Genomic DNA, 12,308 nt, shown 5'->3' on the forward strand with positions numbered 1-12,308 from the left:
TATATATATGTATATATATGTATATATATGTATATATATATGTATATATATATGTATATATATATATGTATATATGTATATATATGTATATGTATATATGTATATTTGTATATATGTATATATATATATATATATGTATATATATATATATATGTATATATGTATATATATGTATATATATATATATATATATATATATATGTATATATATATATATATATGTATATATATATATATATATATATATATATGTATATATATATATATATATGTATATATATACATTCATAATGTTGTAGTCATCTAGTCATGCCAGTTACCTGGTTCAAATGCTGCAATTAGTCTCAATACGACCGTAATAGTCAACCTTTTCAAAGACCATCCCTCCCAACCCCCTTGCTGGATCTCACGTCCAAATATCACACTACTGTGCAGATTGGAGGCATCAAATTAGTTGAGCATTACACTTTACATTAATTAGCACTTTCATCTTGTGTTCAATTCGGTGGATTGAGCCTGAGATGCGTGGCACCATATTTTTAAATGTGGTTTCTACTGCCACAACCAATTAATCCCTCAACAAACTTTTCCTAAGCACCAATGAAGATTACGGCAACCAGAACTCACCTCGATACCACTTCGGTTTAATTGTCAAAACAATGGTCACCAGGAAGAGGAAATCCAAGGAAGCAATCAACAACAATTTTGTAATATTAAAATCCTTTCACCCTTATCGGTACATGCCCAAAATTGTCAATGAATGAACAGAGATTCCTAAATTATATAACTTAACCCAATCATTAACACCACAATAAAGAGGCATTTGTGGGAATCATAAGACAGACGAGTTTCTGGGCAAACCTGGCAGAGTATTGCAGGATCAATCACCAGCACAGTTCCATTCTTCTCGCCCCAGAGGAGAGGGAGTAGCTGTGGCTCGGGAATCACTACAGCTCGGGCGGGGCTTGGCTCTAGCTGGACAGGAGCGGGTGAAGAAGCAGCACAGCTTTTCCGTGGCTGATTCGGGACTTCCACTCCACTTCCGCCTACGCACCCGCTTTTATAACCACCACCACATATGTCACCCATGACGTGTCGTGCCCCTCCCCTCTCACTCACCATTTGCCGAGAGTCTCATTCTGAGAGGCAGTGGACCACCCCACCGAGGCTTGTTGCACAGCTGTGAATCTTGTTGCATTGTAAAGTCTTATGAAAAAGGTTTAGGACGGATTACAGTGATAATGACATTAAAATGGGGTCAAAAGGGTTTATAATTTGAGGCACAAACACTGGGAGAGGTAGGGGATGTCGAGCAATTACATAAGCAACATATTTATCATATCATATAATTACGTCACATTTGCGCTATTACATTTCCTGAGGTCAAGAGGGACTGCCCGGGTGGAGGGACCCTCTGTCTTTTACATCCTTTCTGGTCTTGCATCCTCTGCTCTTTCCGTGCTTTTCCCACCTCCCCCCCCCCCCAGGTTTCCACAGGGTGCACGTGGTCCACAATCAATCCCCTTCTTTTGAAACTCCCAAAATCCAGAATCGCTGCTTGCCTCCATTAATTAATTCCTCTTTTTCCTGCCCGTGGAACCAACTTCCACATTCTCTTCAATCTCATTATTCCATCCAGATCTTTAAGACAGCCAGCTGTTGACCACCATCTGAGATCATACCCAATCCAGAACCATAATCTTTTCTACTCCTATTAACCCACCTCAAAACCACCTCTTTACAAATGTCCAGTCTTTCCTTCCCGAGGGTTTGCTTTTACAGTATATCCATCTTACCACCCTGTGCATCCTCTGCTACTCCCCTTTGCCTCATTCTTCCCCACATATATTTATCCAAGTCGCCCTCTATTTTGTCCCTCAACCCTGCTGTTGTTCTCCCCACCCCCAACTCTTTCTTCTGTTACGTCCCAATCCGCTCTCTGTTTGAGCTTCTTCACGATATATTTTTTTGTTTTTCTTTTTCGGAGGGAGTGTGGTGGTGCCCAACGCCTAAGTTGGCTTTTGCTCTGGTTTTGTATTTATTGCACCTTCTACAGTTCTTTCAATAACCCTCTTACCATTGTTCATAAACTCCATTATCATTGTTTAATACAATAACAATAACCCTATATTTTCACAGCAAGCATTCCGACCACCACTTTCTCTGTACGATGTTTTGATATACTTGCTGCCCCGGCACCTGCCTCGTCATGCTGAGGCTTTGGATAAGCCGGCTGTTTTATTGCCCCGAGGAGTCCAGCCCACACCATCAAGCCTCAGCCTTCCACAGCTCCCTCCTGTGCAGTATGATCCTGTGGAGCAGTACTTGAAAGAGCTCCGGGTTGGTATTTATCGGCACATTTTAAATGTTATTTAAATAATCTGAACAATAAATTTTTTTTTTTAATTTTAAGTTTCTGATGCTTGTGAGGCTCACACACACACACACACACGATAGAACTCAGGATTATTATATGAGACTAACACAGTGACTGAGCATGGGGGAAGAGCCGTCACCTCCTGCGGCACTCTGGGTACCAGCGACGTCACAACAATAGCACAACGTTTTTCACCACAATCAGCGGGGAATTTCCTCCTCCCCATGGATGCCATCCTCTTGCATTAATTTAAATTACTAGTACGTGGCCGTACGTGCAAACCAAAAAAAAAAAAAAACTTTCAAACCGCGTGCCACAAACAACAACCACACAGGCCGTTCCTTCACTCTCGCGTACCCGTACATGCGTGACCGTACGTGCAAACCAAAAAAAAAAATTAAAACCACGTGCCAGAAACAACAACCACACAGGCCATTCCTTCGCTCTCGCGTGCCCGTACTTGCGTGGCCGTATGTGCAAACCAAAAAAAAACAAAAAAAACTTTCGAACCGCGTGGAAAAAAACAACAACCACACAGGCCATTCCTTCGCTCTCGCGTGCCCGTACGTGCGTGGCCGTACGTGCATGGCCGTACGTGCAAACCCCCCCCCCCAAAAAAAACAAACTTTCAAACAAACACACAGGCCGTTCCTTCGCTCTCGTAAACGACGACTGGATTGGGGCATTGTGTTCATCTATAAATGCGCATAAGAAATCGAGAAATTATTAGAATACAGGAAGTCATCACTATCCGGAAGTGGTGCGTGCCCGTACGGAATGTTCACATGCATTCCACGAATTATCGCTTGCATTGAAGTAACAACTGCTGTGATACTTACACACACAGAGTTAATTAAAATCAAGTTTACCTCCCTGTCTTTGCTTGCCATGACATTCGCTGCCATTGACCATTGCCACTCCTACGCCACGGTAACTAAATGGCGTCCTTTCCCCATCAGCCATGCCTACGCAGCAACGTGTCTTGTCATTGGTTTGGTAAATAAATGGCCATAACTTGGGAACCTCTTGTCCGATTAATATCCAACCTTGAAAAGGCACATACTCAGGTCCCCAGCAATATAGCTGGCAAGTTTCAATTAGATCGGACCAGTGGTTGTCGAGATACAGTGGTCACACACACACACACACACACACACACACACACACACACACACACACACTGCTGGAATTATAGATAGATAACTCGATCTATATTCGTTCAAATACTAGTTTTCTGGGTTTGTCTTTTTCAAACCACTTTGGCTTTGGGTTTCAAATCAAATTGAAACCAAGGGTCGAGACTGGGCTGATGGAGGAGTCCAGTCTGGACTTTGGGAGGATGAGCAGGTGAGGGTTTCTTGAAGAATGTGGATGACCTGGGTTGCTTGAGAATTGTATAGATAGGAGAGGGCAGGAGAAGCAAAGCCAACCAGGGTAAGCCAACAAGAGAAAAGTGTTTAATCCTAATTACTTTAATTTCATTAACATTTAATAACTTAATTACCGAGAAACCTAATTCACCCGGTATAAATCGAGCTCGAACCATGTGAGATAACGTTCCATTTGTGGATTATTTGATGATTGAGATTGATCTAGTAACTAACAGTGAAAAAATAATAAAAATTAAACCTGTGGTCTGTTATACTAGTGTAACAATATGAAATGTTCTATCAAAGAGCAAAAGGATGCTTTAATAGAAACCGCCTCGGAGGTGTTCAGGGGTTCTATGAGAAAATGTTATGACCAGGTGAATGGGGTCATATCCAAGCCATTATCCAGGTGGCTGCTATTAATTGGCATTAATTTATAATCGGAATGTAATATTTGAACAAGATAAGATTCCTCATGTGGGCAAGGTTCCAAGGATGTGGGACTTTGAATGTGACTGCATTTTTTTTTTATTGCAATACATGTTGGTTGGTATATGACGTCCAATTTAAGATGCTCTTGGGAGAATTGCAGTGAAACCGCGGCTGCTTCTTTATCAAAATTGTATCCCAGCACTTAACATCTCCATGCCATTGTCCTTCCTCCAAAAACAAAATGTAAGTTGTGCAGTAAAGTTTATAGTTTCTTGATTATTTATTTATGGCGTTTTTATCTGGCACTTATGAAGATCCTCCCTTTGAACACATGGATTGGCCGACTGTGGAGTCTTTCTGATTATTCAGACCAAGTTCATGGGTTTTTTTTTTGAAATCGTAAAGTTATTCCAGCTAGTAGGACATGTAAAGTGTCAGGAACGATGCACAATTGCTACGGCAGTTGTTAATCACTGCTTAGTTGGTAGAATGCACATCAGAGTTAAATTTCTACTCTCTAGGTTGAATCATCATTGATTTCCAATTGTTATGCTGTGCAAGCAGGAAGTTCTGCATCTCTTATTCATATCTAAGTCCACTGTCCTTCAGGATGGTCTGTGCCCACTGTTCTGTGCTTGCGGTTTTTTTTCCGTTATTAATCATACGATAGTCCATGGAATGGCACTTTTCTTTACGCAGGATTGCAAGCAATAAGTGTTAGTGCCAAACATCAATCACATCACGTAGGAAAGGATTGTGAAAACCGTTTATTGTAAGCTGTGGTCTTATTTGTCTCATATTTATTTATTTAAGGAACAGTTAATTTGGCTGACTGGCCATGCTTCAAAACGATCCTTTCCCATGCTTATGGAAGACTGTATTAGACGCGGACACACGGCTATGTGCAGGACAGTGCACCTCCCCACACCGCAAGAGTTGTATTTTACGTTCTACCTGAAAATTTTGAATATCATTTCATTTCTCGCAAATTTCCAGACAGGTACCAGTGTCGAACTACACGACCCATTTACAGCCCCGACTTCAATCCGTGAGATCATATTATGTGGGGACGTTTGAAGAATCGAGTCTTTACAAAAATCTCAGAGTCTAATGAACCTGAAAGTGAAAGTTGCAGAATTGGACAGCTCAGTGCACGAGGATTTGACACAGAGTAGCAAAATATGTCACCCGGTAGTTTGGCAGTCACATTGGACTCGTTCATGACAAATTGATCTCAAAAAACAAAAATATTGTTCATATTTGATTAATGCATTGTTTTTTTGTCCACATTCAAACTTTTCAATTGCAATTGTAAATGTCATCATTTTGTGGTCCTCCTTGCATAATTATCAAGAGCTTCCTTTGGCCCAGTACTTTGATATATTATTTCCCACCTATGGAACTGTCATTTCAGCTGGTATTTGTTATCGTTTTTGCCCAGTTAAGTTTGTTTGATTCTCATTGAATCGGAACAATTTCTCTTTGTCCTTCCCAAGGCGGCCTTCGATGACTTTGCCTTGTTCTTCCACGATCCCCATGGTGGTGATGTTATCGGGGTCCTCTGGAAACCACAAGCTTTCCTGAGCTTCCCTTTCAAGGTACAAATCATTTTCACACTTGCCTCACATTTTGCATAATTCATACCCAAAGACCTTCATCATATTCCAAAAAATCACAGCTTAGATTGTGAATGGAAGCCGTTTTGTGCTTTCAGAAAATATTATCGGCATGCTTTTTATTATCCCCACGATTTAAAAAAAAAAACAATTTCCACCACTGCACCTGTGGCATATCTGGGCCCTGACCTAATGTTGTAACTTAAATTTGGGAGCATTCTGGCTGGTGGGTCCGGAGAATAAAATTTTTGAAGAAATTTAATAAGTCGGCCATTTTGACCTACTTAAAGTCACGTGACCAGAACGAGCTTTGCAATCCCTGTAAGCAGTCAGGAGAGGAGCGTTGCTGCCAAATTTCAGCCGGAGCGGCCCAGCGGTTTGGCCGGAGAAGTCGAAAAAGGAGACGGACGGACGGTGCGTGATGACAATGCCTTGTCTGGAATTCAAATTCCAGATAAGTTAAAAATGAGGAGAGGAGGGGTATTGTGATCAGCTCTCTTTGTCCGTCCGTCACGCTATCTCCTAAACGGTTATGTGGAAATTCATCAAACTTGGTAATTATAATCAGCAGATGGCAAGAAGCTGCGAGAGCAGTTTTTGCCCCAGCACCCACCCCCCCCCCCCCAACCATGGCGGTGGAATCAAAAGGTCAAACACTAAAAAATACAATTACGGGCATATTTGTAAATGTCAATCAGCTCTCACCCTCATGGGAGAGGTGTGTGTTGTGCCTCTGACCCTGGGCATCCCCAGTGCAATTCGCACAATTTGGTGGAGATTGGCCCAGCCATTTTGTTTTTCTAGAATTTTTAGACATACATACACACATACATACATTCAGATAACTGCCTTGTGGGAGGGGGGAGGAGGTGGTTGAGCTCATAACCTGACCCTGGGTACCTCCACCACGTGTACAAAATTTTGTGGAAATTAGCCCTTTGACTACGACTACTACTAATTCAAATGCCCAACTAAGGGGCAAAGCGACCCCCACAACAGTTGATATTCTGCCTTATTCCAACATTCACATGGGTTAAGGTCAATCTTGTTGGCGCACCGGTGTAGCCAAGAGAGTCTTGGACGTCCTTGAGGACGGTGCCAGGTTTGATTGGACCAATGAACATGGTAAAGGTTCATGGCAAATTCCAGGGAGATTTGGGCCAATACTTTTTCACTTAAGCGGTGGACACGTCCAAACAGGGAGTGGCGTCTCCTTGCAATGTCGAGTATATTACCCTTGCAATACCACCACTTTTACACCATTTCACATGCCATTCTCTCCCCGGGATTCTTTACCGGCAGGAGAGACGGTGGTGCTCACCCTGCTTCACTATACACCCCACTAACTACTTTGTTATCCCTCGCCGTCCCTTACACCACGCTACACGCCTTCCATCGACTGTAATTTATTCATGAAGAGGACGAACATCTAGCTTATCAACACATTTTAAAGAACACTTGTTCAGAAACCGGGGACTGAGTGTACTCTACTCCATGTCAACACTGCATTCTGTTGAAGCACTGTGGAATCGTCAGTGATGTCTTTGACACACAAAGTGGATCTTTTGGATAAGTTTGATCAAGGTTATAGTGTTAGGCGTCACTGCATTGGAACATATGATGGCGTTGATGAGTGCAATATCCACCAAGTAAAGAAATGAACAGAAAACACAAGGGGTCGTGAATGCTCTGGTTTTGCACCGTGAGTGAGAGTTATTCCGGTAAACCTCCCCAGTTCACGACACATGAGTTTAAAGGTGAGCGGAAATGTAACCGCCCACTGAAAAGCGTTTCCTGTCGTCCAAATATCCATCGATGTGAAGAACATACATTTGTTGACTTCAATTTTTTTATGAAAATGAGAATAATTATTAATTGCAGTTATCTCCATGTAAGCAATCCATGTGATAGAAGCTGGTCATTAATTTTGCAAAAGGTACAACTTGGAATAGTTACGTGGTATTGTTGCGGAAATGGGCCCTTTGTGGGTTATTAAATATCGGATTAGCCCAGATCCCCACCTTACATGCATGGTTAGCCAGGTTGTTTGGTAATCGGGCGTTACATGTGTGTCGGAAGATGTAGCAGGCAGTCCAGTGTTCATACAGTGGTGGTGTACCGAGAGGCGCCTTCTTTTTTCCTTCCCCACTCCTAACGAGCCCCCGCCCAGCACCCTGACAGAGTCGGTCAACAAGACGTGCCAGCAACCCATTGGCGGAGAGCTGCTGCAAACTCGAACGATGGACCAATCACGTGTCCCCGGAAGTGGTTCAAGAGGCCCGCCCCAAAAGGCAAGAGGAACTGCTTTTTCCTGTCTGCGATCTGCTTTCTGAGGAGTGACTTGACTAGCTGCTCCTCCTTGGCCATGGATCCAGCATGCAGGTCATCCCCAGGTTCATCCTAAATCCAACCACAAAGCCTCTGACTGTCCTTACTCCCGGCGCGGCTGGACCACGTCTTTTCATCCCGTCGATCCAGCTGCGGAGCCAAACACCCAGATTTGGCCTAATCTGGTGGACAGGCCAGGCCTGGATTTGCATACTGGACCTTGTGAAGAACCAGCTGGAACACACCATAGATATTTCTCTCCTGTGCCGTCGACCTGACACGGGCTGGACGCACCGACGCTGTGCGCGCGAGCGGTGCCGCTAGGAGTACGTCACTGCCATTTTGGCCATGCTGCGTGCGTGGGCTGTGCCGATAGGAGTACGTCGCCGCCATTTTTGCCACGCCGCTTGCTCGAGCTGGGCGCTCAAATCCGTTGACATCGGCTTGTCACAAGCCGCATTCGTGCCTTCGATACCTTTTCTCTCATCAATGAGACACCACCAAGTACTCCGTGTCTTGTATGCATGTTGTCCAGGCCTAAGGTTTATTTTGTTCGGGCTCCCTGTGAAACCCGTATCCGTAGCTCCCTAGATAAGAGCGGGTTAGAGATTAATTATAACGTTCCTGAATGCTTTGCTTGTGTCGTGTTCCCCCGATGTTTCCCCAATAAATGTGGCTGATTCATACGAGATTTGCCGCCCTGAATTTATTAGTGTTGCGCTGAAGAACAATCACTCGATTTGTATTTAAAACCAAACTTGCTACGGACTGCGGCAGACTTCGCTTGGTCTCTGATCAAACCCAGTCTGTAGCCGGGGTGTATATCCTCAAATGGCAAGGCACAGGGGTACTTTGGTATCGTGATCTCAGACGCATGACCCGAGACCTGTGCCGAACTAGCCGGCGTTATAACCTCTGAGACTGCGGTGCTGTTAAGCACCGCCGAATGTTCAACAGTATAACATACTAAGCTCATATATTTTAGGTGTAGTCTGTAAACATAATCTGGTATGTAAACATAGTATCCCACTATAAGGCAATTCTGTGTGTGTGTGTGTGTGTGTGTGTGTGTGTGTGTGTGTGTGTGTGTGTGTGTGTGTGTGTGTGTGTGTGTGTGTGTGTGTGTGTGTGTGTGTGTGTGTGTGTGTGTGTGTGTGTGTGTGTGTGTGTGTGTGTGTCTGAAAATCATAGAAATATACAGGGCTGGGCTGATCTCCACCAAATTACATGTTGGGAGTACTCAGGGTCAGGTCATGAGCACAAAAACAAAAAATAATAATAATAATAATAAAAATCCTCCCCTCCCCCCCCCTGTGAAGAGGGGGAAGACTATTTTTGCTTGTACACGTTCCACAGTGCAAGTGGTCTACAGGCCCTTGCTGCAGGCAGGGGGAATTATTAGCCACGACACAAAATATACTCACCCCTTCCCGTCCCCTCTGGCTGCTTCCAAAGGGTCGCAGTTGTTTATAGTTACTGAAATATTCTATGTAATAACAGAAAACAAACAAGGTTTCATTCTTATTCTTGTCGATTATTTCCACAGTCACTTGTTACATATTCCATTTGTTTTAAAAGTCCTGGAAATTTGGTCTTCCATGGCTGTGTGAACCAAGGACTGAGAGCAGGGTAATCTGGCAATTAACTACTGCAGTTAGAGCGGGGAGCCCTTGCCTTTGCATATTGGGGTTATTATGCCATTCCTCCATGCCCAGAATTCCAGACATTTATGAAAAGGCAATGTAATACTGCACAGAATGGAGTCTCAGCACATTTCAGCAGTTCTGCGGTGATGTCGTCACTCCCAGCGGCTCGACCATTTTTGAGTTTCCTTACTGCACGACAGACCTCAGACAGGGATGGAGTATTCCCACACGCGGTGATGTCATCGCCAGCTTTGGAGCCTCTTCCTCCAGGTTGAGGCAGTGTGGCACAGCGGGGAAGTTAAGAGCCAGCTCAAAATGTTCTTTCCAGCAGTTTAGGGTTTCTTCATTTTTTGTGGCAGGGTGTCCCACTTGCCTTCATGATCGGGATGCTGCTTTTGTTTTTATTTGAATTCTGACGAGTCTGCATGTGCTGGATTGACAAAAGTCAAGTCCAAGGTCATTTTGATGGATACCTTCCTCAACTTCATTGACCATGTGTCCATAACCAAGAGTCAAGGCCTTTCCTAGCCTTCGACCGATAGACCCTTGCTTCTCAGGCACCTTCTTTCTGCGATGTTTCCTTGAAGTCGTGCTTGCCTCTTCATATCAATAATCGCCAGGGTATCGGTCGACAACCAGGACCGTTTCTGTGACAGACGAGATCCGACTGTTTCAGATGCTGTAGAGAAGATAACATCACGGAGAAGAGGCCAGGACTCCTTCGCATCATTTGAGAGTTTGCCCAGAGCATCAAAACAGTTCTGGATGGAGATTATATATCGGGCAGACAGCTCAGGGTCACGAACCATAGCTTGCACATTCATACTTCTGCCAGGTCTTGCTTGATGATGGTATACAGAGTGTAGATAGATACCAGCCACAACTTATCTGTGGTCAGTGTTTGCCAGAATTTTGGCACCTCTAAAAACCCAACCTGATTTGAAAATTGAGCGATCTCAGGATAAAATGTGATCCAGTTCTTTACAGGTTTAAGCATCATGAGAGATCCAGGTGAATATGTGTACGTCTCTCCTTCTGAACCAAGAACCCATAACGGATAGGTTATGAGAGGAGCAGAGGGAGATCATACGAAGAGAGTTGTCGTTCATACAGCCTGAACCGTAGTTCCCGATAACACTTTCGAACCCTGTACAAACTCTGCCAGAGGATGCATTCAGGTCTCCGATAATTAAAAGTTGGTCGGGGGTTGGGGGGAGAGAGACCGATGCTACAAGACACTCCAATTACTCATAGAATGTGTCTTTCTTTGTCTGAATTTGCAGACATCATTATGGGTGTATGCCGTAATCGCAGAAAGCATGCCATGTCAATGCGTTGGACGAGCCACACGAAGATGTGGCTGTGCACCTGAAACAGGTTGCCTTGACATCAATGTGCCGCTCATATCACTTGTCAGAAGTAAAACTATTCCACGGGTGCACTGTGCCAATGGAGGAATGGAAAGGGTGTATTTGCTCACTTGCTGCCATCCACTGCCAGATGTACTAGCTTCAGACAAGCTTGCTATATACTTTCTATGTATACTTGCTATATTTGGAGTCTTGTCATTTGACGCACCATGGCTTTTGGATTTCCTAATCGGGCAAATGATAATACATTACATGTCGCGATATGTCCAGTGTGTCGAATATCAGGAATTAGTGGTGCTATGGATGCCCCACATCTCAGCCTACCACCTCGAGAACGGCTTTGGGTGATACGTTGTACTTGCTGGTGAGCCAGCACCGGTTTGTCCGACTGATCCTAGATAGTCAGGGGCTCTAACCATGGTTCCGTCAAAATTTGCCATCGTAGTCACAGTTTGGGGGTTAGACCCCAATATTTTGTTCCCTTGGGACAGGGGGCACATGCTGTTTCATGAAGCATAGTAGACAGAGCCATTTCTTCATAAAGTTGGGTCGTGTGCCTCCATCTATGTCATACAGTACCTTTTATTCCGAAAGGAATTATTCCACCAATGAGTGGCTCAAGGCATCACTGCTGCCCCAGTACCAGGTTGTTTAACCCAGAGCTGGGTATTTTATATCGGAGTTGTCTCACAGCCAGGCTGCCACAATCTGGTTTTAAAGCGCCACAAACCCGCCTTGCACAACTCTACCATCTGTTGTAAACAGGGATCAGCTTGAGAAGCTCGACACGAGGAGTTGAGTAAGGAGAGGTAATAAGAGACTGACTGCATGGGACATTTCATGAATGGGGAGTGGCTCAACTCTCCCCACCATCCTAGTCAATCCGAACCTACTGGCCCAGGTGTATGCAATTGTGTAGAAATCAAAGAAAAGGCCACACACACACACACACACACACACACTCACACTCACACTCACACTCACACTCACACTCACACTCACACTCACACTCACACTCACACTCACACTCACACTCACACACTCACACACTCACACACTTTATTGTTGTTAACTTGAGATTGAGTCACAAATACATCAACACAGTGGAAAGGAAATACACCAACAGGAGGGTGGAGGGATACAGCAGAAGGACATTTTGAAGACGAATG

General features: G+C 44.1%; 1 protein-coding gene across 2 annotated transcripts in view; it reads left to right on the forward strand.

Moving 5' to 3' along the window:
- The window catches only part of NOL6 (nucleolar protein 6), a 58,562-nt gene that overhangs the window by 45,051 nt on the left and 1,203 nt on the right, over positions 1 to 12,308 (forward strand). Inside the window, exons 23-24 of one of the 2 annotated variants that reach the window (XM_085847341.1) lie at positions 2,140 to 2,340; positions 5,676 to 5,777. In XM_085847341.1, coding sequence (XP_085703467.1) covers positions 2,140 to 2,340; positions 5,676 to 5,777 — 303 coding nt within the window. The remainder of the gene's footprint in view (positions 1 to 2,139; positions 2,341 to 5,675; positions 5,778 to 12,308) is intronic. The other variant, XM_085847342.1, reaches the window with a different exon arrangement.

This window comes from Eptatretus burgeri, chromosome 11, assembly GCF_056783735.1.
Source record: "Eptatretus burgeri isolate ZD-2024b chromosome 11, Ebu_testis_v1, whole genome shotgun sequence".
NCBI lineage: Eukaryota > Metazoa > Chordata > Myxini > Myxiniformes > Myxinidae > Eptatretus > Eptatretus burgeri.